The sequence below is a fragment of the Silurus aristotelis genome, assembly GCF_946808225.1.
Source record: "Silurus aristotelis genome assembly, chromosome: 3".
Lineage (NCBI taxonomy): Eukaryota > Metazoa > Chordata > Actinopteri > Siluriformes > Siluridae > Silurus > Silurus aristotelis.
The window spans coordinates 37,397,886-37,425,058 of record NC_139576.1 but is presented as its reverse complement, the minus strand read 5'-3'; the positions used below and the strand labels follow the sequence as shown (position 1 = coordinate 37,425,058).

Here is a 27,173-nt window from a genome sequence, read left to right as displayed (position 1 = left end):
GCCTCGACGTAGCACTGAGACGAGATCACTTAACCCTAGAGCATCCTCAGCAGTGTCGAAGAGGGATATCCATAAAGTGTCCTGACTCGGTCGAGGCCTTCTTTCTCAACTGAACCCCCGGAGAGGGGGACAAACGAGAATGCAGAACTTTATTTATTTTTTAAATACAGGAGGGTAACCAAGCACTAGGGATAAACAAAGGGCTAAATCAAGGCTTGGGAAAAGCTAGGAAACTGGACCAAGTATAACAAACGAACATACGCTAAAATGTCCAACTCATAGTGACCGTCACTTACTAAGATCTAGTTAAAGAGCTAGATAACTAGAGCAACAACCAAACAAGGAGCTTAAATAATGTGTAAATTATGTGAATCAAAACCAAGTGCACAATTAACTCGGGAAATGGCCGTGACAGCAAGAGAAACGGTAGCAGAGCTGAAGATGCTGAGATGTTCTTTGGATGATGACAATGGACAGGTTTGGAAATGAGTTTATTAGAGGGACAGCGCATGCATGTAGGACGTTTTGAAGACAAGGTGAGGGAGGTGAGATGGAGATGGTTTGAACATGCGCAGAGGAGGGACATGAGGTATATCAATAGGAGAATGATGAGGATGGAGTCACCAGGAAAAAGGAAAAGAGGAAGGAGGTTTATTGATGTGGTGAGGGAAGACATGCATGTACTTGATTTGAAAGAGATCAGATGTAGAGGACAGGGGGTTATGGATGATCCGCTTTGGCGACCCCTAGTGGGAGAGGCAGAAAAGAAGATGAAGATTCCGACTGGAACTGGTGTCGTGTGTCTCTGTAAAACCAGAGCGTGATATTCTGTACCAAAGCGAAAGTGAAAGTTGGAATGTGCAGACTGGACAGAGGAACGACAGCTGTGAAATTAAATGGCTTCAGTGTTTTCAGAGGAGGATTTGTCCTGTCCTGTGTGCTGTGAAATCTTCAACGATCCTGTTCTCCTTCTCTGCAGTCACAGTGTGTGTAAAGTGTGTTTGTAAAAGTTCTGGGAGACCAAAGAAGAAGAATGTCCTATTTGTAGGAGGTAGTCGTCTATAGACCATTCTCCCTCAAATCTTGTCTTAAAGAACCTGTGTTTTAGAACCTGTGTCTAAAATCTTCATCAGTCTGTGAAACGATCTGCATGACGAGAAACTGAAACTCTTCTGTCTGGACGATCAACAACGTGTTGGGATTCAAAAACACACACCAACCACAAAATCTCCATCCCCCCCTGTCCTCTACATCTGCCTCAATCAAACCAACTACCTGCATGTCTTCCCTCACCACATCCATAAACCTCCTCCTTGGTCTTTTCCTACCATCTCAATCTCACCTTCCTCACCTTGTCTCCAAAACGTCCTACATGCGCTGTCCCTCTAATAAAATTTCCAATCTGTCGATAAATTAAAAATGTTTAAATTATGCCTGTATAATATTTTTAATAAAAAAGTGCAAACTGTGAACGAGTGGTATGATTGATTTAAAGTAATAAACCAATAAACCCCTCACTGAGTCTGAACAAGATTAGTAGACCTGCTGATTCTGAACAAAATGCTAACTGAACAAACTGAATTTGGTTATTACATTTTTTTTTATCCTTTCAACAAAAAGAAAGAAAGGAAAAGAACACTTATTTAATGCATTTTTCAAATCACACTTTCTAACCTTAGGGCACTCTTGATAACGTATAATATTAATATAACAAATACTGAAAGAGTCACTGAATGAATCATTTTGGTGAACTGAATGAAATGATTCGAGTCACTGAGTTGAACTGAAATGAAGAGAGATACTATAACAGGTCCTGTGGGGTCTCTCTAAATCTCCTCTATTTATAGCAGTGTTAAACCTGAGACCACCGCAGACCTTTTGCAGTGTTCTACTGTGGTGAGTTTATAGAGAATTCCGAGTCTCGTTTTCAGCTCGGTTGAAAGGAATTGATCACTAAGTGGACCTACAAAGTCGTGTATTAACTTTAACAAACCCGCATCAAAGCGTGATTACTTTTTACCAAAGTGAACATTTAGACTGGAGGGAAAAACGACAACTGTGAAATTAAATGGCTTCTAAGATTTCAAAAGAGGATTTGTCCTGTCCTGTGTGCCGTAAAATCTTTAAGAATCCTATAGTTCTCAGCTGCAGTCACACTCTGTGTAAAGTGTGTTTGCCGAAGTTCTGGGAGACCAACGGATCCAAAGAATGTCCTGTTTGTATTAAGAAGCCATCTGTGACTGTCAATCCGTTAAATCTGGTGATGAAGAACCTGTGTGAGAGATTCTTACAGGAGAAAAGTCAGAAATCTTCACTAGACTGTGAAATGGTTTGCAGTCTGCACAGTGAAAAGCTGAAACTCTTCTGTCTGGAAGATCAACAGTTAGTGTGTGTGGTGTGTCGGGATTCAAAAAAACACACCGACCACAAGTTCTGCCCTGTTGATGAGGCAATTACCGATTGTAAGGTAAATAAAATTTCATTTGAGTTCATATACTGTAATAAAGTTTATTCTACATAATAGCTACAGGTTTTATCACAAATACATGGTAAATTCATTAAACAATACATTATAATTGTCTTGTGATAAATTTATTGACATCATAACTACAGAATGTGAGTGTGTTATTGGATCATATTTAAAGTTCTGGTGAAGCTCTAATGAGTTCTTAGAGAAATCCAGCGATACCTGAACAGAGAGTCTTCATGCAGTGTGTTGATTTGTTTCAGGAGGAGCTGAAAACTGCACTGAAGCGATTACAGGAGAAACTGAAGATCTTTGAAGACTTTAAACGAACCTGGAGTCAGACTGCAGAACATATAAAGGTCAGAGTCAATAATATGGGTTGATATTAGAATGATGTTTTGCATCACTGCATACGAAGATGGATTTCATGTGATTTGCTCTTCACTCCAGATTCAGGCCCAACACACAGAGCAGCAAATTAGGGAGGAGTTTGAGAAGCTTCACCAGGTTCTTCGAGATGATGAAGCAGCCAGGATAGCTTCACTGAGAGAGGAAGAGGAGCAGAAGAGTCTGATGATGAAGGAGAAGATCGAGAAGCTGAGCAGAGACGTATCATCTCTTTCAGACACGATCGGAGCCGTAAAAGAAGAGATGGGAGCCGAAGACGTCTCGTTCTTACAGGTGAGTGTCATTTATTCTGTATTTCTACCGTGAGAAAGTAAAACCGGTTTTCGTCGTCAGAAACGTCACATTTCGGTCAGGAAAAACGTCAGTCGGATCCACTGATATGTGCTTTGTTGTTTTACAGAACTACAAGACCACAGTGAAAAGGTGAGTGATGTGCCTTCCCTCTCTCTCTCGTTCTCTGTGTTTCTGACTCCAAACCCACAGCGGCACTGAATCCTGATGTTCCTGCAGAGCTCAGTGCACACTGCAGCATCCGGAGGAGCTTTCAGGAGCACTGATCCACGTGGCCAAACATCTGGCCAACCTTAAGTTCAGAGTCTGGGAGAAGATGAAGGATGCAGTTCGATACAGTAAGACTCTTTTTCGCTTTCTCTTGTATCAGAATCAGAATCAGGTTTTTTGGCCAAGGAATTTGGTTCCAGCTGTTAGTGACTCTCAAAAGTACATGTAACCCTGTTTTTAAACCCAAAAGGTTACAATTTCATATTTGTAACTTAAATCAGAAAACCTGGATTCCTGGCAGTTGAATGGTGAATTGGCTATTAGTATTCTTCTATTTACACCAGCTTCTTATTACAATAAAGAACTCCCAATGAATTAAACACCAGAATACAAATTAGCAAATTAACAACTTATTTATTTAACTTATTCTAGAGTTGTGCTGTTTTAGTTTGCTGTAGTTGTAGTTTAAAACAAAAAGTGTATGAAACCATTAAACAGTAGAGGATGAAATATTTAGACAATAGAAACCAAAATACTTATCAAATGGTATGGAAAGTAAAATGAAAGACCTCAAAACAAAGAAATACAACAAAAACCCAGTTCACAATATTTTACAGCCTATAAGAAAACTCAGTTCTTTATGCAATATATAGGAACCAACAACTCAGTCACATACACTAGGAGTGTTTTCGTTGGGGCCCAGTTGGTGCACATTCACAGTGTGAAGAGTATCCTCTTAAGCAGAAACTTGGAAAACAGAAGCACTTACATCCATCCAAAAGATGAACCACGAACAGCATCAACTCACGGTTAGCGTAGTGAATAATTCCCTTTGCGTGGAGGGTCAGGCCGATCCGAGCACAGTGTAAACACGTGATCTTTACAGCAGCAACACAACAAGTCCAGTCGCAAACAAAATCCCAGATTCAACTCGATCCCGTCTCATGATCTTTAACCTTTTGGTCAACAGTCATTGGCCAACAATAATAAATTTTCATTAAACAAATTAATTTACTGGATATAAAGCAAACCCATATCTGAACAAAACAATGTGGCATGTAATATTACATTTTGAAATAAAAATAAAATAAATAAATTAACATCATAAAACATTGGAAACAAAGTACATTTATAAAGGTTCCTACATACAGACATGAATAACACAACATATTTAGCTTGGACTATACAAGACAAACCTGGCTATACAAGACAATATACACAATGTGAGACAATATGGACAGTACGTGTGTCTATATTGTGCATATATTGTTTTTCCTTTCTTTCTCTCTGTATATACGTGTGTGTGTGTGTGTGTGTGTGTGTGTGTGTGTGTGTGTGTGTGTGTGTGTGTGTGTGTGTGTGTGTGCTGCACATTATTAATTTTTTTCTGTCACTCAGCACCTGTAACTCTGGACCCCAACACCGCTCATCCCAACCTTATAGTGTCTGATGATCTGACCAGTGTGAGATTCAGAAATGAGAAACAGAAGCTTCCTGATAATCCAGAGAGGTTTGATTTTAGATGGTATGTTCTGGGCTCTGAGGGCTTTAACTCAGGAACACACTGCTGGGACGTTGAAGTAGGAGAATCTACAGAGTGGTTAGTGGGTGTGATGACAGAAGCGACTCAGAGGAAGGAAGATTTAAACTCCAGAAGTGGAATCTGGCATGTTGGATATCGTAGAGGTGAACATGGAAAACTTTCCCTCTCATTGAAACAGAAAATCAGGAGAATCAGAGTTCATCTGGACTGGGACGGAGGAAAGTTGTCTTTCTCTGACCCTCTCACTGACACACACATACACACTTTCACACACACATTTACTGACAAATTACTGCCACTTCTAAATGTTGGTTGTAATAAATCTCCTGTAAAGATCCTCCCACTTCAGTGCTCTGTAAGAGTAAATCAGATCAGTTAGAGCTGAAATGGTTTAATTCCAATTCGATGAAATATTGACGATAAAGAGATTCATATTGTTTGTGAAAGTTTGTTTTTACTTAATCTTTGTGGACAATTTTATTGGAGTGTGACTCGAAATAAAATCATAATTAGTCTGGATTATCTCACAAAATGTTGATTCATGTTAAATGTTGATTAACTTAAAATATTCAAAATAAAATATAGACCTAAAATAAAATCTGTTTAAATGTAGATCTGTATGAATGACGTGATTTAATGTTATTAAATCATTAAATCTGCGATGTCAATCCTGGGTGAAATGTTCAGCTGGTTGTGTGTATTGTGTGTGAAAGTGTACAGTAGAGAAGAATTCTAATTCTGTTTCCCTCCACCAGCAGTTTGTGGTTTTGTAAAGATCAGATGGATTTGTATAATAATCCTGCATTAAATACTGATTTGCAATTTACACTATTGCGTTATTGTATTGAGTTAAATAAAATCACTTCAGTTCAGGCTCTGACCTTCCAGGCTGCTGAACTCCAGGGTGATCACAAAAAAAAACACCCTTTGAAAACTATTTTGCTTTCTCCTTAGGAGAAGGAGATTTCTTTTGGATTTTATAGCTTTGATTTGCATTTAAAGAAAAAAAAAAAAGGTCAAACCAAGAATTGATGCATTGATGCAAAACCAACAGAAATACAGTAGCATTTTAGTATAGTATAGTATATTATATATAAATATATCGGTACAGCGTTTGCACTTTTCCTTTACAAATATTTATACATTGCTGTCACTGCTACCTGTCCCATGCATCATTAATTCTACTACCATGAATTGACAAGGTCTTCGTTGTGCTTCCTACACTGCCACCCATTGGCGTGGAGAAGTATTTCCATTACTTTGCCAATCACTAAATCACTCAACAACGGCTAATTATTTTGAGTAAATAAACAATAATTTTTTGAGCCTATAAGGGTAATTGGATAATATCCCATGGTACACCTGACGACATGTGCACAGTAGTTTTCAATCACTTATCTGCTGCAGGATAATGTATTGTTGTTGAATAGTGCTATTTCTGAGTCTCATGCTGTACTGTTTTCCCATTAAATAAATACAAATATTGTAATTTCTCTGAAATAATACCAACTAAAACGTGTTACAATCTCTGATGTTTTCCGTGTGTTTAGTCACACGGTAGGGGGCGCTATACTATCATAGTAGCTGCTGCCTCAAAACATAACAACTAATCACAGCTGTTCAGATCCAGTCCAGCACTGATCTTTTGGCAGCGCTGAGAGTCTGCTCCTACCTCCACAAAAAAACACCCTTTGGTCATGTCCAAACTGATAATCTTTTGTTTAAAAAAGGCGTATTTTTCTCTCCGTTTTGTATTTCCGTCCACACTGAGATGCCGTTTTCAGTCACTTTTTTGCCGTTTTGTGAAAACACTTTTCAAAGTGGTTAATTTAAAAATTGACATTTTCACGACACAGTGTGGACTGTGTATAAAAACGAAGGTTTTTAAAAATGAAAAAACTCTCACGTTCTTCTGTCCACACCGAGATGCCGTTTTCAATCAACAAAAATTTAGCTTTTGTAAAAAACGGTGTTTTCACTGCGCTGTGTGGAGTGTGTGTAGAAAATAAGGCTATTAAAAACGATGGCACATTTTAGATTTTAGAAAACCGAATAGGGCAATAGTATAAACACACAAATATTTTTCAACACTCAGTGTTCTTTTTTCCATGCTAATCCAGGCCTTAAATATCACTCACATCACATTACATACTTTTTAATACTTTTACCTAAATAGGAATCCTGAACAATGCATTTAAAAAATGAAAGTCTGTAACTAGACTGGGACCAGCCTTGTTGAGTCTCTATATAAAATAAATGTGCTGCTGATTGCAAAATCTGATAAACAGGATTTCGTTTCAAGATGACTGGTGGGTATTTTTATCAAATATTTCGGCACTGAAAAGTACCCAATGTAATATATTTTTTCGACTTAGATTTCGTATCCTTCTTACACTCTTAATATTACAGTAAGTGTCACTGAAAAAATCTGAATGAATCATCAAGTCAAGTCAAGTCAAGTTTATTTGTATAGCGCTTTTCACAACAGACATTGTCTCAAAGCAGCTTTACAGAAAACAACAGTGAAGGTGAATGGTGTGCGTTTGTCCCTGATGAGCAGCCGTGGCGACAGTGGCAAGGAAAAACTCCCTTAGATGATATGAGGAAGAAACCTTGAGAGGAACCAGACTCAAAGGGGAACCCATCCTCATATGGGTGACATCAAAAGTTTGGTCATAAATCTTTCAACAATACAGAACAATTTGTGATCATCATAGATCCAGCATCAGCTTCTCCATGCCAGGGCCTTTAAACACTCGGCATCTACTTCTCCATGATCATCCATAGGTCCATAATCTTCACGAGGTGGGACGTGACTGGAGCTGGCCAAACCTCAGGATGCCTCGGGATGGGGAGAGAAAGAGAAGCAGTGGAGAGGAATTAGCGTAGCTGCTGTTCATGATATTAACAGCACAAGTTGATAATGTGCATGTGATCATATATTCTGGAGCACAAGGTTGTGATGTGATGTGTGTGATGTGTGTTATGTGTAGGCTTTGCTAAAAAGATATGTTTTTAATCTGCACTTAAACTGGGAGAGTGTATCTGAACCCCGAACACTGTCAGGAAGACTATTCCAGAGTTTAGGAGCTAAATGTGAAAATGCTCTACCGCCTTTAGTGGACTTTGCTATTCTAGGAACTACTAGAAGCCCAGAGTTTTGAGATCTCAGGGAGCGTGACGGATTGTAGCGTGTTAAGAGACTGGATAGATACATGGGAGCCAAACCATTTAGTGCTTTATAAGTGAGTAGCAGTAGTTTGTAGTCTATTCGAAACTTAATAGGAAGCCAATGTAGGGACGATAAGATTGGGGTTATATGATCGTATTTTCTTGACCTAGTAAGAACTCTTGCTGCGGCATTCTGAACTAACTGAAGCTTGTTTATTAATGATGCAGGACATCCACCTAGTAATGCAACTAGGTGAACGGAATCATTTTGGTGAACTGAATGAAATGATTCGAGTCACTGAGAAGAACTGAAATGAAGAGAGATACTATAACAGGTCCTGTTGGGTCTCTCTAAATCTCCTCTATTTATAGCAGTGTTAAACCTGAGACCACCGCAGACCTTTTGCAGTGTTCTACTGTGGTGAGTTTATAGAGAATTCCGAGTCTCGTTTTCAGCTCGGTTGAAAGGAATTAATCACTAAGTGGACCTACAAAGTCGTGTATTAACTTTAACAAACCCGCATCAAAGCGTGATTACTTTTTACCAAAGTGAAACTTTGGACTGGAGAGAACAACGACAGCTGTGAAATTAAATGGCTTCTAAGTTTTCAGAGGAGGATTTGTCCTGTCCTGTGTGCTGGGAAATCTTCAAGGATCCTGTTCTCCTTCCCTGCAGTCACACTCTGTGTAAAGTGTGTTTGCAGACGTTCTGGAAGACCAACGGATCCAAAGAATGTCCTGTTTGTAGGAGGAAGTCGTCCACTGATGACACTTCATCAAACGTGGCCTTAATGAATCTGTGTGAGACTTTCATACAAAAAAGTCAGAGATCTTCATCAGTCTGTGAAACGGTCTGCAGTCTGCATGATGAGAAACTGAAACTCTTCTGTATGGAAGATCAACAGTTAGTGTGTGTGGTGTGTCGGGATTCAAAAAAACACACCGACCACAATTTCTGCCCCGTCGATGAGGCAGTTACCGATTGTAAGGTAAATAAAATTTCATTTGAGTTCATATACTGTAATAAAGTTTATTCTACATATTAATATCTACAGATTTAATTAACAAATACATGGTGAATTCATTAAATAGAATTACATAGAAATTTATTAAAGAACCTGTGTGAGAGATTCTTACAGGAGAAAAGTCAGAAATCTTCACTAGACTGTGAAATGGTTTGCAGTCTGCACAGTGAAAAGCTGAAACTCTTCTGTCTGGAAGATCAACAGTTAGTGTGTGTGGTGTGTCGGGATTCAAAAAAACACACTGACCACAAGTTCTGCCCTGTTGATGAGGCAATTACAGATTGTAAGGTAAATAAAATTATTTGAGTTCATGTAAAGTTTATTCTACATTTTAACAGTTATGTCCATCTACAGGTCCAATTAACAAATTCATGGTGAATTCATTAAACAATACCTCAATTGTCTTGTGATAAATGTATTGACATCATAACTACAGAATGTGAGTGTGTTATTGGATCATATTTAAATTGTAAAGCTCTAAAGTTCTGGTGAAGCTCTAATGAGTTCTTAGAGAAATCCAGCGATACCTGAACAGAGAGTCTTCATGCAGTGTGTTGATTTGTTTTAGGAGGAGCTGAAAACTGCACTGAAGCGATTACAGGAGAAACTGAAGATCTTTGAAGACTGTAAACGAACCTGGAGTCAGACTGCAGAACATATAAAGGTCAGAGTCAATAAGATGGGTTGATATTAGAATGATGTTTTGCATCACTGCATACTGAGATGGATTTCATGTGATTTGCTCTCACTGCAGATTCAGGCCCAACACACAGAGCAGCATATTAGGGAGGAGTTTGAGAAGCTTTACCAGATTCTACGAGATGATGAAGCAGCCAGGATAGCTTCACTGAGAGAGGAAGAGGAGCAGAAGAGTCTGATGATGAAGGAGAAGATCGAGAAGCTGAGCAGAGACATATCATCTCTTTCAGACACGATCGGAGCCGTAAAAGAAGAGATGGGAGCCGAAGACGTCTCGTTCTTACAGGTGAGTGTCGTTTATTCTGTATTTCTACCGTGAGAAAGTAAAACCGGTTTCCGTCGTCAAAACCGTCACATTTCGGTCAGGAAAAACGTCAGTCGGATCCACTGATATGTGCTTTGTTGTTTTACAGAACTACAAGACCACAGTGAAAAGGTGAGTGATGTGCCTTCCCTCTCTCTCTCGTTCTCTGTGTTTCTGACTCCAAACCCACAGCGGCACTGAATCCTGATGTTCCTGCAGAGCTCAGTGCACACTGCAGCATCCGGAGGAGCTTTCAGGAGCACTGATCCATGTGGCCAAACACCTGGCCAACCTGAAGTTCAGAGTCTGGGAGAAGATGCAGTGTGCAGTTCGATACAGTAAGAGCCTCTTTCTTTGTTAGTTAGTTACTTAATTATTTATTTATTTCTTTTCTTTTTCATAGCACCTGTAACTCTGGACCCCAACACTGCTCATCATAAGCTCATTGTGTCCGATGATCTGACCAGTGTGAGATTCAGCAACAAGGAACAGAAGCTTCCTGATAATCCAGAGAGATTTAATCATCATTGTTGCATCCTGGGCTCTGAGGACTTTAACTTAGGCATGCACTGCTGGGACATTGAAGTAGGCGTCTGTACGCAGTGGTCGGTAGGTGTGATGACAGAATCGGCTCAGAAGAAGGGAAGTATAACCTCCAAAACTGAAATGTGGTACGTTGAATGTCGTGGTGGTAAATATGAAGCACGTTCTACAACGCAGCCGTCCACTCCCCTCTCAGTAACGCAGAAACTCAGAAGGATCAGATTGCAGCTGTCACTGGACAGAGGAAAGCTGTCATTCTCCGACCCTCTCACCAACAGCCACATACACACTTTTACACACATATATACTAACAAATTACTGCCTTTTCTAAGAGTTGCTTGTCAAAAATACCCAGTAAAGATCCTCCCACTTCAGTGCTCTGTAAAAGTGCATCAGATCAGTTAGAGCTGAAACTGCTTTATTACAGTTCTGTAATGAAATATTGATGATGAAAAGATTCATTTGTGAAATTCTGGTTTTACTGAAACACTGAATACTTTCACTGTGGAAAATCTACAGTGGAGGAGAATTTTAACTGAGCTTTAGTTTCCCTCCACAACAGTTTGTGGTTTTGCAAAGTTCAGATGGAGTTGTATGTTAATTGTGCATTAGACGCTGATTTACAAAATACAATAGAGTTCAGCGTGAAAAAAAATCGCTCAGTGAAATGTTCCGGCTCTGATCTTACATGCTGCTGGACTCGACTGTTCTACAAACGTAACTTCTCTTAAATGTGTTCATCTTCCAGTGTTCATCTGAAAGCTATATTATAAACTACTTTGAGCTCATCACTGGATCTTGGGGGAAAAAAAAATAACTTTCCTCTGACCAGAATGTTTGCAGTGATTAGTAGTATTGTCTACAGAAAATGACATGGCTGTGCAGATTTTGAATGTTTTTGGTTTTGTTGCCGTGCAGATTTTGAATGTTTTTATTATCCCTCCTAATGCTAGATTAGTTTACTTTGCTCTCCACCATACACATTAGCATTACCTTTCAATGTTCATTGTTTCAACCTATTAAAAGAGCATTATTACTATCATAATCAAATTGGTTTTATATTCTTTATAAGAATGGTTTTATATTCTCTATTTTATTTATATAAGTTGGATCGTACTCGCGATAAGCGTCTAATGAACTGATTAACATGGATTTTTTTAATGGAAACTGGATAGAAAACAAACACACTCCATGTAAAAGAGTACTGAACTTTATGACAAAAAAAAAACAAAACAGTACTAAATCATGAAAATGTGCTAAATGAAATTCATATAAATATAATAATTAATAAATGATAAAAAAATTAATATAATGAACAGCATGTGGCGTCATTGATTCGCCCCTAGAGGCCGCTCTCGTAGTGGCACCGGACTGGAAACAGGAAAAACTATCTGTATGGATTTTTTCTGATAGCCGATAGTTCCAGCGATCTAACTATCGGTGCCTTGACCTTTATTAATAACCAAGAGACATTTATTATCAAATACAAATAATATGAGTAAAATATATTTAAAACACATTTTTAGAACATGTCTCTGGCATTGTTTATAAAGTATATATACAAGTAATGGACAGAATAGGATGGGTATGTGTATGACAAATATTGACAGTAGTCCAGATTTAAATTGTCGCAGTAGTCAGTATTTATTAAAAGTGCTCCAAGAAAGGAACAGTGGTGAACCAGCGACAGGGTCATGGGTGGCCGAGGCTCATTGATACGTGTGGGGAAGCGAAGGCTGGTCCGTGAGGTCCGATCCAACAGACGAGCTCCTGTAGCTGAAACTGCTGAGGAAGTTCATGCTGTTGATGCTCAATGGGTCACAACTGTTTTGGCAGGTGGTCGTAATGTTATGCCTGATAGGTGAATGTTTGTATGATACAGCACTGTATATTCAGAATAAATATGGGTGCAATGATAAACATAAATTATGGATAGTGCATTGATTACACAGATTATTATTATTATTATAATACTTATTATACAATTATTATATAATTATTATACACAGAAATAATTGTTCAGAAATGTGGACTGTTAGGATCCGTTTACGCTTCAGAAGCCGCGATTGATTGATTGATTGGTTGATTAATTGAAACATCATTTCCAACGTCACGGAACGCGCCGCTGTGACGCAACAGTAGAGGGCGCTTTATAAAAGCTCGCGAGCAGGGAGGAAGCGTTTCATTGTTCACGTGACCTTTTTCCCGCGGCCTCACATGAATAATTTCACGTTAGCTCGCGCTCAGATGAAGAATCTCGCTGTGCACCCTCTGCTGTTCACGGCCGGAGTTGCATCTGCTGCAGCCGCGCTGTTTTACTGGATTCACCGGGGCGATGGGAAGAGAAGAGCGGAGGAAGGAGTCGGTGTCAGCCCGTCCCCCCGCGCCGTTTCTGAGGTAAACATCAACACTTGTCCTGTTCTGACCGGAGCTAGGTGTTCGCTACGGAGCTCCATTCGCTCAGCTGTTAGCCGGCGTCCTGGGTCGAACCGAGTCTCATTCTCACTCAGGTTCTGACTGGAAACTGCTCCTAAATACTCCTGGATATTTCTTTCTACTGGAGCATCTCATACTGTACCGTATCCAGCCCAGGTCCAGCAGGCTGGAGAAAAAGAGCTCGAAATGAGAAGAAGCGCTTCAGTCATTTACAAGTTTCCTGAAATTTTATTGAAAAAATGACTGAATCCAGAGTTTAAGATCGGATAGCAGATCTAGCAGTGCTCTGAAGGTGTCTGAGGAGCTTCACACGATCGACCCGGTCATGACAGTTCAGAACATTGAAGCAGTGAATGATTGTTTCTGTAAACTTTAGAAAAGCCGGAAGATCTTCTTCAGGATGGTTTTGTCTCTAAATGTGTTTGGTCTTTATGAATGCTTTCAGGATTCTATGAGCGCTTCTGAGGAGGTGAAGAAGAAGAATAACGAGGTGGACAGTGAGAAGTCCAACCTGGAGAGGAAAGTGAGCGAGATGGAGAAACTGCTCAGCGAGGCACAAAGAGAGTGCGATATCAAAACCGAGGTGAGAGAAAATCCTGGTGGAAACGGTGGTCCAGCAGATCGTTGTGGACGTGATCGTTAATGACTAACTCGTTCCTCCACTTCCTCACTGATGCGTTGTAGGCGTATCAGCAGGAACGAGAAGCTCACAGCATCCTGATGTCCCGGTATGAACAGCTGAGGCAAGCTCTTCACCATGTTGACCAGGTTCTACATGTAGGTTCTCTCTAAGTCAGGACTTTTGGAATACGTTCCTTTTTTTAAAAAACTGAATTAAACGCCATTGATCCTTTTCTGGTTTTGCGTTAGGAATGTGAGCAAGAGTCCAAGGATCATATTGTTCTTGAAGAGCATTTCCATCAGATGCAGGACACATTAGCCCACAAGGAAGAGTTACTACAGGTAAGCGTACTTGTGTATCTTCTTGATCCTCCTCCTAAACATTTCTGTTGAGTATTTAGACGTGTCTCAATGTGGCGAGTATCGCGGTATTCTGTTAAATGTCCACCTGGGGGCGCTGCTGTAAAAAACTATTATAGCTATAATGATATAATCCGTTGGAAGTAAGAGCAGCGTTGACTGACTTGCGCCGACACCGGGATATGTTTTGTTTTAGTTTCTTTTATATGTTTTAAAAGGCCATCATAATTGCATAATTACAGACGAATATCAAGTTTGAGGTTCTGTTTGTCATACAGACGCCAGTGACAAGTTTGTAGAATGAAATTCCCAAATGAGGCGACAGGCGAAATACAGCAAATCTTAAAGATTTAACAATATTAAACAGTAAAGAGAAATAGACGAAAAATTTAATAAAGAGGCATAAAGTTATAATGCAGAAGTGCATGTATATATATTAAATTAATTATATAAATATTTACATACAATATTTACATATTTTATTATAAAAATACCTCATGCCTGTTGTTTCTTGCCTGTCTGCATTCTTTACTTTTATAGAAGAAATAATAGTCTTTCTTTATCTTTATTTTCGTGTCTCCCTGTGATTGTAGCTTTAAGATGGAAAAGTTAGCTAGTTAGCGCCCATATAGTGTATTTACTTCTACCCTAATGCTAATAACACTATTAATATAATGCACTCATCATTCAGACTTTATTATTAATTGTCTTCTAACGACTATGTGCATATGTTTGAATAAGATATTAATTGTGTTTATCTATTGCAATACTTGTATGGGTAGGTTTAAGGGTTTAGCGTTAGCAGTGTGATTTTAGATGTAATTCATGCTAAAGCAGATCCCAGTCTGCTCTGGTTGATTTTAGTTTTGCACATTGTGGTGTGTTTTTAACGACCGTTTTCCTAAAATTGTATACTATTTCTAAAATAAGAAATATCCCAATATATCGGTTAAAATTACGTCATCGCAATGTATCGCAACGCATCGTATCGCGACCCCCGTATCAGTTTCTTTCATCGGTAAAGCCAATAAATAAAGCTTGTCCTTTTGTAGAACCTCCAGCTCTCCCTGTACGAAGCTGAGAGAAAGTACGAGCAAGTGATAGAGTCTCATGCTGAGATGAAGAATGAGGTCTGCAAACTGGAATTGGACATGGAGTTGCTGCAGCATTTAGCTCAGGAAAAAAAGGACAACCTCGATAAGATTATAATGGTAAGCGAGAAAATCCCTGCAGTTCCTTTAGCTATAATGTGAGAACTTCGAGTGGGCCTCAGTTAAAGATGGGATGTGTGGGATTGATTGCGATTCCATTTATTTATTCGTCGTATCACAAACTCTGAATATCCTGTCTAAATGCTTATAAGAACGTTTTCTAAACAAACGCATTTGTTTGCTATTAGGGGTAAAAAGTTCTCCTCTGAAATGAAGATTTTTGCGTTTTGATTAAACGGATGTAAAGTTGCAAACTTCTGCTCCATGACTGTGATTAGAATTTGAAGAAGGACCAGTATTTTCTGTGTATCATGAAATCGAGGTATAAATGGATGAAACAAAAGTTACGCAGAGTAAGTCATGACTTTTATAATACACAATATATAAGATAATATCAAAAAGATTTTATAAACCAAAATTAATTTTACTTAGAATTTCCTCATCTTCTGCCCCCTGCCTGTGTTTCAGGAATTTATTCATAAAAATGATCAATACAAAAGGCTCAGGCTACAGCACAAGCGAACACTAGTCAGCTTAAAAAAACACAAGGTGTTATTGAAGGTAAGTGTTTGTGTAATTCTCGCTTTTTTTCTGGACTTTTTTCTCCATAAAGCACCACAAGTCGTTCTGATCATTTGAACCATGAATAACGTGTGTAGCAGAAGTAATCAAGTCGTTAGTTTTGGGTTGTAGAACGTTCAGGTGGCTAAGGCCCAAACTGAACTAAGATGCGGTATGCTGATGGAGACGAACGCGGAGCTACGCAGAGAGAACTCCGACCTGATATCCGACTCGAACGTCCTGCAAGACCACGTGCACGAGTTGGAGCAAAGGCTCATGGAGCTCCAGCGCAAGAATGTGAACTTAACGGAGGTGAGGGAGAAAATTTCAACGTGCTGCCACTGCACACGTTTTCCGAAAGAACAGGTTTCTGACTTTTTCCCTTTTTGCGTTTTAGGACTGTAAACAGGCAGAGAAGGATTACGGCGTCCTGCATTCTTTCTGCGAAGAGGCGTTAAACCAGGTCAACCAGGTCAGCTTTTTCTCCCGTGGAGCCGCGAAACGACTGCTACGGCAGTTTATACACAAGATGCCCTAAAAACCTCCGTGTGGTGTCCAGAGAGCGTTTCTCCACTGCACTCCACTGCACGGAGCGTTTCTCCACTGCACTGAAATTCCCTTTTCTATCAATTTACTTTAAAAGTATGTACAAAAAAAAAAGATTTGTTTGTTGAACTTCCAGGAGGAGAAATACGAGGTGCTGCTGTCACAAGTGGCCACGCTGCAGGACTCGGTGCAGAAACTGGAGGCAGCGCTCCAGGAGGCATGTACGGAAATAAAGGAGATACGGAAGGTAAGAAAATCCCTGCGTTTCTAAAATAATAATGATAAAGAGTGTTCGCTTTTTCTTAACCTGTTTTTGTTTCCTGCTGGATTAGGAGAAGGCGCTAGATCAGGAGCTTCCCAACACATGAGTGAAGCTGGAACAATGTGTGAGATGTTACTAAAAGTAAGTGGTTCAGGATTGATATAGTGCACTGTGTTTTGGGTCTGGGTCCGAAAAGCAAATACACCACCTCATTTATCTTATTATTTTAATCTGACAGAAATGTCGCAGAGCTCCGTGATCCGAGAATCCGACGGTTCTGCACACACAAGAGATTCTGAACCTTCAGTACACCACCATAGCTCAAAGTAACCTTCTATAACTGCAATAGTTCTCCCAGTGAGGGGCCCTGAGATCTTGTCACCAGTAGCTCCAAAAATATATTTTTTGACAGTTATTTGTGTGTATATTTATATAATTAAGATTTATTTTGGTTAATGGGACAGGTACAAAATAGAAAGTGGAGAGAGAGAGGGGAAGAGAGAGAGAGAGAGAGCGAGAGAGAGAGATCCATGATAGTGAGCGAGACGCTCTCTCTTCCTGACACTGTAAAACTCTATTCTCTCTGTTCTCCCCCTCACGGTTACAAACACATTATCAGACCTGCTGATCTGAAACGGAGATAAACACATCTCGTCACGTCACAACACATCACGGCGCACAATAGTCTGACCTTCTGAGAAAGGGTTTGTATTCTGGTTTATTCTGCCAGTTCTTTTTCACACTCATCTCAGTAGGTTTTGTTTAGAGAAGTGGATCATCAGCGAGTGAGGAAAGTGAAACACATCACATCATTAGTGAAACACGGTGGTGTCGTACCGGGACATTTACGGTTCCCAGGGAACAGAACCATGCTGAGTTTGTTTCCTCACAGTCCACTGCAGCGAAAGATAACAACGAGCAAATGGAGACACAGAAGAGTCTCAGGAGTGAATTTGTTTAATCTAATCAGTGATTTCTTATAAAAAATCATGTTGGATTGAAAAATCATGTGCTTATTGTTTTTTTATGCAATATTCTATATACAATGCAAGATTTTACATTTGAGACCCAAATATCTACAGTAAGATCAGTGTGTTACAGTAGAACAGCATATTAGATGAGATTGTTTATTAAATTTCAGATTTACTCTCTACCTCCAGGAAGGACTTTAATCTTATACAATAAGATTATTGTATATTATTGGACGAACTTACTAGTAAATAAAAAACAAGTAAAGGAATAAATAAAAAATAGTAAAAAAAAAAATATATATATATATATTTATGTTAATAAATGACTCTGTCCAAATCACAACCCAAACACATACCTGAGTCAAATCTGCATGTTTGTTTTTGCTCTAGTGGAAGCCCGAGGAGGATATCTCTCCCACCGTGAGTTTTATAAATCATTTTCTTATATAAATGAAACAAACAAAAAATCCACCTGCATTCAGGTATAAGATGCAGTGTGAGTGTGCGACCACATGGCGACGACACAAACCACATTAACATAGAACACTTTACTGCTATGGCCTTCAAACATTAGGGGTCTTATGTCCAGAAATGAAAGAGCGACTCCAACAGACTACAGGAATAAAAACATTTTTTAAGCAGCCGAGGAAAATTGATCACTAATAATTAATGATGATTTATTTTTTACTTAGTGCTGTTAAATACCATGTAGCCAGTATTTACACATTAACATAATTAGCTGTTTCTGATATCGGTGTTGACAAACAAGTAAGAACGTGTCTCTGTAAAACTAATCCTATAAGGAAATGGTAGTGTTCTGGTCTGGTGAGTTTAGAGTCTCATTTTTAGCTCTATCAAGTCAAGTCAAGTCAAGTTTATTTGTATAGCGCTTTTCACAACAGACATTGTCTCAAAGCAGCTTTACAGAAAACAACAGTGAAGGTGAATGGTGTGCGTTTGTCCCTGATGAGCAAGCCGTGGCGACAGTGGCAAGGAAAAACTCCCTTAGATGATATGAGGAAGAAACCTTGAGAGGAACCAGACTCAAAGGGGAACCCATCCTCATATGGGTGACATCAAGAGTTTGGTCATAAATCTTTCAACAATACAGAACAATTTGTGATCATCATAGATCCAGCATCAGCTTCTCCATGCCAGGGCCTTTAAACACTCGGCATCTACTTCTCCATGATCATCCATAGGTCCATAATCTTCACGAGGTGGGACGTGACTGGAGCTGGCCAAACCTCAGGATGCCTCGGGATGGGGAGAGAAAGAGAAGCAGTAGAGAGGAATTAGCGTAGCTGCTGTTCATGATATTAACAGCACAAGTTGATAATGTGCATGTAATCATATATTCTGGAGCACAAGGTTGTGATGTGATGTGTGTGATGTGTGTTATGTGTAGGCTTTGCTAAAAAGATATGTTTTTAATCTACACTTAAACTGGGAGAGTGTATCTGAACCCCGAACACTGTCAGGAAGACTATTCCAGAGTTTAGGAGCTAAATGTGAAAATGCTCTACTGCCTTTAGTGGACTTTGCTATTCTAGGAACTACTAGAAGCCCAGAGTTTTGAGATCTCAGGGAGCGTGACGGATTGTAGCGTGTTAAGAGACTGGATAGATACATGGGAGCCAAACCATTTAGTGCTTTATAAGTGAGTAGCAGTAGTTTGTAGTCTATTCGAAACTTAATAGGAAGCCAATGTAGGGACGATAAGATTGGGGTTATATGATCGTATTTTCTTGACCTAGTAAGAACTCTTGCTGCGGCATTCTGAACTAACTGAAGCTTGTTTATTAATGATGCAGGACATCCACCTAGTAATGCATTACAGTAGTCTATTCTAGAGGTCATAAACGCATGGACGAGCTTCTCTGCATCAGATATAGATAACATATTTCTTAGCTTAGAAATATTTCTAAGGTGAAAGGAGGCTGTTTTTGTAACTTGATTGATTTGATTTTTAAAAGATAAGTTGCTGTCTAAAATAACTCCCAGGTCTTTTACCGTTGAACTAGTAGTTACAGAACAACCGTCTAAATGCAGGCTGAGATGCTGGAGCTTCTGTGTACTATTTTTTGGGCCGATGAGCAAAATCTCAGTTTTATCAGAATTTAATAGCAGAAAGTTATGGGTCATCCAATCTCTTATTTCTTCAACACACTCAGTTATGCGAGCTAATTGAGCTGTATCGCCTGGTTTGGATGAAATATATAGCTGGGTATCATCAGCATAACAATGGAAGCTAATTCCATGCCTTCTAATAATATTTCCTAATGGAAGCATGTATATTGTAAAAAGCAGGGGTCCTAGAACTGACCCTTGTGGCACGCCATAATTTACTAGCATTATCCTGGATAGCTCTCCATTTAAATCTATGAAATGGTAACGATTGGACAGGTAGGATTTAAACCAGCTTAATGCCTGTCCCTGAATACCGATGTAATTCTGTAAGCGATCGAGGAGAAGATCATGATCTATAGTGTCGAACGCAGCACTAAGATCTAGTAAAACTAATAGGGAGATGTAGCCTTGGTCTGAAGCTGAAGCTCTATAAAAGAAAGCCCTCAGTAACTGGACCTACAAAGTCATGTATTAACTTTAAACTGACCTGAAATCAGAGCATGATTACTTTTTTACCAAAGTGAAACTGTAAACATTCGGAACAGGAAAGTTAAATGGCTTCTAAGCTTTCAGAGGATTTTGTCGTGTCCTGGAGTGGAGGAGGGGCACTAAGGGAGTGGATGATTGTTAATACAAATGATCCAGTTGTTACAAATATACAATTAAAAGAGAAGACGGGACAAAAATCTGAGTCTTAAGATGTGCAGTAGTTCAGGATGTGCTCAGTCATGAGTAAATGACTAGTCTTGGACATCTCTATTATAGGCACAGATGGTGGTGGGAATGGAGGAGGAAAGTTCAGGACGTTCAGGACCTGCTCACAGCTTGAGCATCTGTCCTGAGTTTAAACTTGCTGCTTTGTCATGGATTTGTATGGAGGTACATGCATGGGTGGCCAGTTACACTGCTGGTGGGCTCATACGCTAACCAGCACGTCAGGTAATTATCTCCTTCAAGAACATGAGGTGACATGCTCAGAGACAGAAGGAGAGATTAGCCAGCTGTCTGAGAGTCTGGGTAAGGGTAGAGAGAACCAGAGGTGGTCAGGAATGACTGATGTTAGATGTTTGACCACTGTTTCCCTAATGATGGTTATGATCTCTATATACAGTGATGGACAAATACACATTTCTCTACATGAGTCTCTACAATACTCTGTTTACTTACAATATTCCAGTAAAAGTTTGTGTAAAATGTTTGGGTAAATACAAGAGTTCTTGCCTAGGAATACTTTTAAGTATGAAATGTAAAAGTACTTATCTATAAGATCTATATTTGAACTATTTTTGCATTTTAAAATGTTCTGTTCTTTTATGCCCATCTTATTTAAGTTTTCAGTTCAGAATCAAGAGAATAATTTATAAATGCCAGAAGGAAATTTTTTGGTTGGAGTTGCTGAGAGTAAAAGATCAAAGTAAAGAAGTAAAAAGAAATATAAATAAATGTACATATTAAGTGAAATGAAATGTGTAGCAGCAGTGAAAATAGATGGCAGAAAAGTTAGACTGAAATAATAGTTAAAGGTTATTGCACGTTTTTCCCTTTTGAATCAGAGGAGACCGAAAGCAAGGTGCTTGTTATAATTGTCACCTAGTTATAATTATTATTATTATTGCGCTGAGATAATTGCACATAATTGCCCAAGAAATTAACAATGTGTGTGGCATGAAAAACTTATCTAAATTATCTAGTTGTTACAGACTCCAAACAAACTTCTGCAAGAACTTGCGGGTTACGGTTACGATATTGTGATTCCTCGTTTTACACAATTTCAGTCATGGCAACTCTCAGGATAAAGATAGCAAGAGCTAAGTAGTGTGAATGGAGTGGACTGGTGTTGGCACACTGGATCTGCTATGTTGCTGTGAAGCAAACAAACAAACCAGAATCGTTACAAATAAGCAGTATTTGATTTGCAGAATTAGAATGGAATAAAGAACTTGCTGGCGCAAGAGATCAACAGAGAAATCCTTTTTTACTGAGCAACAGCAGGTAGTGCAATGGAGGGATAATTCTTCCCACATTATAATGAAGGCACATTTTTTAAAGATAAAATTAAGAGTAGAAGGACGAATCCTTAAAATTAGCCAGTGCATCAAAAACAAAACAAAAAAACACCATAATAGCACCAAATATTATCAAGGTCATTTTTGCGTGAGAACACAAGGTGGCGCCAAAATCTGTGTTTTGCTAGAGAATTGGCCTATGTGTAGGAAACAGAGGAAACAAAGGCAAATGCCCGTGTCGTAAAAATTTAAAGAAGATTTCTCCGAAGCTCATTAAAATAAGCAGTATTAAGTTAAAAATAACATCTGCTGAAGAATAATCATGACTGAAAACTGTTCCACACTGAATCATGCAGTTAATTGAGTACATGATGGATGACTGGAGTAGACACCAAAACCCAGGCAGAAAATTCAAACAGGGTGAAATTACATTCTTCACATTGTCACTGTACGAACCACTGAATCCTGTCAAGGAATAATTTTCAATGTGAACTTATACTCGTTCATGCTCAAACCAGAGCCGTTAGGAGCCGTAAAAGGAGACACTTTTGTGAAAACAGCTTTGACGGAAAAGGAGAGAGTGAACTTCTGCACAGTCATTTAACAAACAGGATCTGCCTCATTAACAAATTGCAAAAATTGTTACACCTATTGTCCTGACAGCACTGTTTTCTACTGCATTTGTTCTGCCTTTTCCCTCGATTCTTCTCCTTCTCCAGTTAAAGAGGTAAATTAAATCAGATTATCACAAGTACACTAAACATCCACTTTAAAAGGAACATCTGCACGGTACATTCAAGCAATTATGTGGCAACAGCACAATATAAAAATACATATGCTGATGTAGACCATTCATCTCAAGGTCTGAATTTTTACGTTGGGCTAAGATGCTTTTCTGCTCATCACGGTTGTAGAGTGATTATCAGAGTTAACCAGCCTGGGCATTCTCTACTTATCCTCCTCATCAATAAGGACTTTCAGTCTGCAGACTCTTTAAACAAAGCATTGAATTATAAACTCTGAAATCTAAACAGATCTTCATGTAGCCCAATTAAAGCAACATTAAATATCTTTCTGTGACCTAATTTATCACCTATAACTTCCACATAATGTTTCTGGTAAACAATGATCAATCCAACATGATGGTTTGGAAGAATTTTTGCTTTTTTCTTCTTTTAACAACTGCTTCAACGTTGCTTGCTTTATTTCCTTTCACACAATTTCTCTTGGGTTAAAAGATGAACTTTGACATTCCAAAGTCTTACATTGTTGTTGCTTTTCAGCCATTTCTTTGTAGACTTATGTATGTACTTATAGTTAGTTTTTAAGCTAATTCACTCTTTTGTTCTTGAACTGAACTAATACACTGCATCTTAAAGCAGAAATATAAAAAAAATTCAAACAATTAAGACAAAAGACATTTAAGTCAATGAATTGCTTTACATTCTTTTTGCACGCCCTGAAGATCCTTCACTTTCAAGCGCTTCCAGCATTATGTTTCCCTGCCCTTGTTTCCCCATTAGAATTTCTCCCAGGGCTCTTTAAGGTTTTCTTTGTAAAGGGTCGCAGTATACGTCTACATGCATCAATGACTACAATAAGGACTTCCAACATCTGAACTTGGGAGCAGATCCTGTGTGTGGCAAAAGAAACAACCCCAATTACCCAGAAGTCAATGGCAAATAAATTAAAAAGCCCCTGGGCTTCACACTATGCTAGAAAATGCCAAACGTATCAAGATAGCCAAAAAGAGAAACAAAGGTCTGGGACACTGCCTCAGCCCTTTTCGAGCCTTTCCGCAGCGACCTGATTAGCCTGCACAATATTCAGTGTCTGCTTTTCATCAAGAGCCAAGAAGTACAAGAAGGTTCCTTATTTACACAAGTCCGCGGATCAAAAACACAAGCCGAGAAGGAGGCGTTGAGCTCGTACAGTGAGGTGTAAATGCCCACCGCTGAAAACGTGACAATAAAGAACAAGTGAGAAGAGCCTTTGATGAACTCTGATGTGGATTGAGATGGAAAATAGTGATGGTGTGCTCACTTGAAGAATATGAAGATAAAGTTTATAGTTTTGTATCCGATATATATTTGTTTTTGGGTTTTTTTCGGTTGTGTTACAATGCTAACACACATTTAACAGCCAACAATTCCCTTAAGAGTACAGCACTCATTTCCTCTAACTATGACCTGTCTCTTTTGATTGACATCATATCTAGAGTGCAGTTTTTAACCACTGGTAATAGTTTTTGCAAGGAAGCACAAGCCTCCTTCATCTCGCCCTTTTGCAAACATGAAAACCGTACAAAGACGGATTATTTTTCTCCAGCGAAAGCATTTTTCATGACAACAGGCAAAACAAAGAGAGCTAAATCTTATTACCAGCCCTTCTACTATAAGCATGGGGCTTACAGGATACAATGGATCCTTCAAGATCCCAAAAGGTCTGTCAATCTCTGTTCCTTATTCTTCTTTTGGCAGGACCAAGAAGGGCATCTCCATTAGTGTAATTAAAAACTACATGTAATCCACTTGCATTTCAGAATCTTCCTAGTTCAAGTTATTTCTTTTTCACCCAGGACCAGAATGTTCCGTCTATTCTTGTTCGGATCTTTTGAAAGCAAAGGAAAACAAGAGACCACATCACAGGTACTACGTAATTTCTTTTTTAATCACTACTACTGCAGTCTATCATCTATATGAATTGAACAAAGCTACAACCTGCTTGGTGACCACCAAAATAATGGGAGTGACTAAATAAAAGATGAAAAAAATACAGAAATCAAACATGTAAAAGAGAAACTAATATTATACTATTCCATTTGTGCTTTAGAAAGTGCAAGCAAATGGACCGGGGCGGAGCCAGACGTGATCTATTTCAGTGTCTGGAGAATAAATTGGGCTTCGAAAAAAACCAAAACAACTTTAACACCAAGACAACAGGAGTCTGTCACCACTGGCAAGAGCAAGAGCATCTTACAAGGTGGGAGACGAGTACATCCTGGCAGCATTCCAACGTATCGAATGAAAATTTAAATGCGTTGTGCTGATTTTAATATTTTAAAAAAATGTCATAGCGCTATCGTCATCGTAAGATCAAAAAGTCGAAACCATCTGTACTGTGAAACCCACTGATGAATTCTCCATTAACTCTCACCTAGTCTTCTAATCTGGGCAGATTTTGGATATTCAGGGTCATGTGTTTGACCTTCTTGTGTCTAAAGGTGTTGCAGATGAGAATAAAACAGAGATCTGAAAACCTGAAAAGCAGCTGTGTTATTACCTGCTTTCTACTGCACCACCTGCGAGAGAAAGTCTGGGACCAAATTTTAGTCCCATTTGTAAATTCGAATAAGCAGCATTAACGACTTGTTGAAGTTTAATTATGAAATGCACATCAAAAGTAAGTCATGATTGCTGGGTTTATTGATACGTGAGGGCTGTTCTGTTTTTCTGTGTTTACCTCCCGAAGGTCCTTGAAGGCAGACGTTCCTCTACCAATCTGACAGCTTTCTGGTTTAGAAAACCACCTGCACACACACTTATATATCTCAACAGACAAATAGTGGAATGAAAAATAGGTGAAAAGCCTTTTTCCTTGTGGGGAGTAAGAAATAATGGAACAGATGTATCTGTATTTATTTTTAAAGGTTTTCATTAAAAAGTGCAGCTTTAAATTCTCTGAAGCACAAATATGTTCTAAAAAGATAGCAAGAATGTTTACGCTGCTCTGATGCTTAAAAGCTTGATGCGATATTACCTCCGGCCATAATTCTTCAGCAGAGGTGAAGGAACAGGAGCATTTCAGAAACACACACACACAGACACACACAGACACACGCACACACGCACACATATACTTATGAATGTTTTCTTACTGTTCCCATGAGGACGGTCCATTGGCTCTTTTTAATACCTCAGTAACCTAAAAGAAGCCTTTTTGGCTTAATTTTAAAATTAAAGCTGTAAATTAGCTTCCATCTGGGGACCAGCCAAATGTCCCTCTACAGGGTCACGTTACAGCTACCAGAATGTGTCTCCGCCTACAGACATGGTCTCCGTGAATTTCAGCACCCGAGACACATCTTATGAACACGAGTGTTTACAGTCACCATCCTACTGATTACATGCACCTGGGCCCAATCCCTTTCACACTCCAGGAGGATTCTCCTGATCTACAAAGGCTCATTGTGTGTCTGATGAATGACGGACCTAAAATAAAGCATTTCAACCTGCACTTGGAGCAGTTTTTGATACCTGATAGAAGAGACAGCAATCTGCATGGATCCGTCCAACATGGCAACAAGATTTGACTCTACAAGGTAACAGCTTGCCATGATAAACATCAAGCTAATCCCCCTCAGTTTAACCACTAGCTGCATCGTAATGCCACCCGGCTAATTGCTCCCAGTCGTGTGAGTATTCTCACAATCCTGCCCTGTGCGAGGGGTTCATGTTAGAGTGTTTCCTTTAATTTCCCAAATCAAGCTGATTTGCTGATTATTGGCTGATATCTGGTTTCGTTTTCTGTTTCATGTTTGTATCCTGCACCTTGCAATGAAGCAACTAAGATGTCCTGCTATTCTGCTCCCTGAGCACAACAGCTAGGCACTCATTTCTGCCCTGCTGGCAAGACACATGTGCCAGAATGTCCCAAAGAGAAATTCATCACCTGAACCTGCCAATAAGACGTCCAATCAGCCACAAATCCAATCCCTAAACCTCATGTCACCCCCCATTTAACCTCAAAAGATCTTTAACCACAATTTCAGATATTTCTGTCTTCTGTAGGACACGATGGGCTGCTCGATTCACGTCTTGTGTGCTGAGACGTTATAAAGGACCAGCTGTGGGTACTTTATTGCACCACATTTTGCTTTGGGTGTTTGGAATTGTTTGCCAGTTAAATTGAAGAATTTTACCCTGTCCCCACAGCCGTCTCTTTCACCTGCCAACAATAATGCAGACACACACACACACACACACACACACACACACACACACACACACACACACACACACAGCCAAGAAAACAGGCTAGTTTTTTAACTCTTGACATTAATGAGGCAGCAGCAGATTCCCCTTCTCTGACAGACTGTTTATTTTCCTGAACAGCACTTACTGCTGCATTGACAACATGGCCCATGTCACCGGAAATCACAAACACAGCACTTTAACAGATTGAAAAAAGAAAGACTGCCTGAAAAGATGGCAAAATCTCGACAAAGATTAATCACAATATAACACTTTCGCCTGTTTATTCAAAATTATCTTCCCTGCAGCCAGTTCTTCAAAGAAACTCTTCAGTGCTACAAGGATTTTTTATTTTTCTCAAACATACTGTGAAAATAAAAACCCGATCGGCTGCTAATTGAAATGTCTATAAATATAAAAGAATAAGCAGAAACA

The 27,173-nt window shown here is 39.2% G+C and overlaps 3 protein-coding genes across 3 annotated transcripts in view; all 3 read left to right on the top strand.

The window, feature by feature from the left end:
- The window catches only part of rpl31 (ribosomal protein L31), a gene marked incomplete at its 3' end in the record, with an annotated part of 212,667 nt that overhangs the window by 87,141 nt on the left and 98,353 nt on the right, over positions 1 to 27,173 (top strand). The gene's annotated exons all lie outside the window — the stretch shown is intronic.
- Positions 1,589 to 11,066, top strand: LOC310723601 (uncharacterized protein; the record flags this gene model as incomplete). Its single annotated transcript, XM_083536862.1, has 13 exons — positions 1,589 to 2,467; positions 2,731 to 2,826; positions 2,918 to 3,148; positions 3,276 to 3,298; positions 3,386 to 3,504; positions 4,775 to 5,295; positions 8,684 to 9,079; positions 9,206 to 9,403; positions 9,684 to 9,779; positions 9,870 to 10,100; positions 10,228 to 10,250; positions 10,338 to 10,456; positions 10,522 to 11,066. The coding sequence occupies exons 1-13, from the start codon at positions 2,069 to 2,071 to the stop codon at positions 11,064 to 11,066; spliced, it is 2,997 nt and encodes a 998-aa protein (XP_083392988.1). The 5' UTR covers positions 1,589 to 2,068.
- LOC310723502 (uncharacterized protein) lies at positions 12,847 to 17,645 on the top strand. The gene is made up of 12 exons (XM_083536654.1): positions 12,847 to 13,058; positions 13,543 to 13,680; positions 13,782 to 13,874; positions 13,968 to 14,060; positions 15,131 to 15,289; positions 15,568 to 15,642; positions 15,758 to 15,850; positions 15,983 to 16,162; positions 16,248 to 16,322; positions 16,533 to 16,643; positions 16,729 to 16,799; positions 16,897 to 17,645. The coding sequence occupies exons 1-11, from the start codon at positions 12,879 to 12,881 to the stop codon at positions 16,762 to 16,764; spliced, it is 1,233 nt and encodes a 410-aa protein (XP_083392780.1). The 5' UTR covers positions 12,847 to 12,878; the 3' UTR covers positions 16,765 to 16,799; positions 16,897 to 17,645.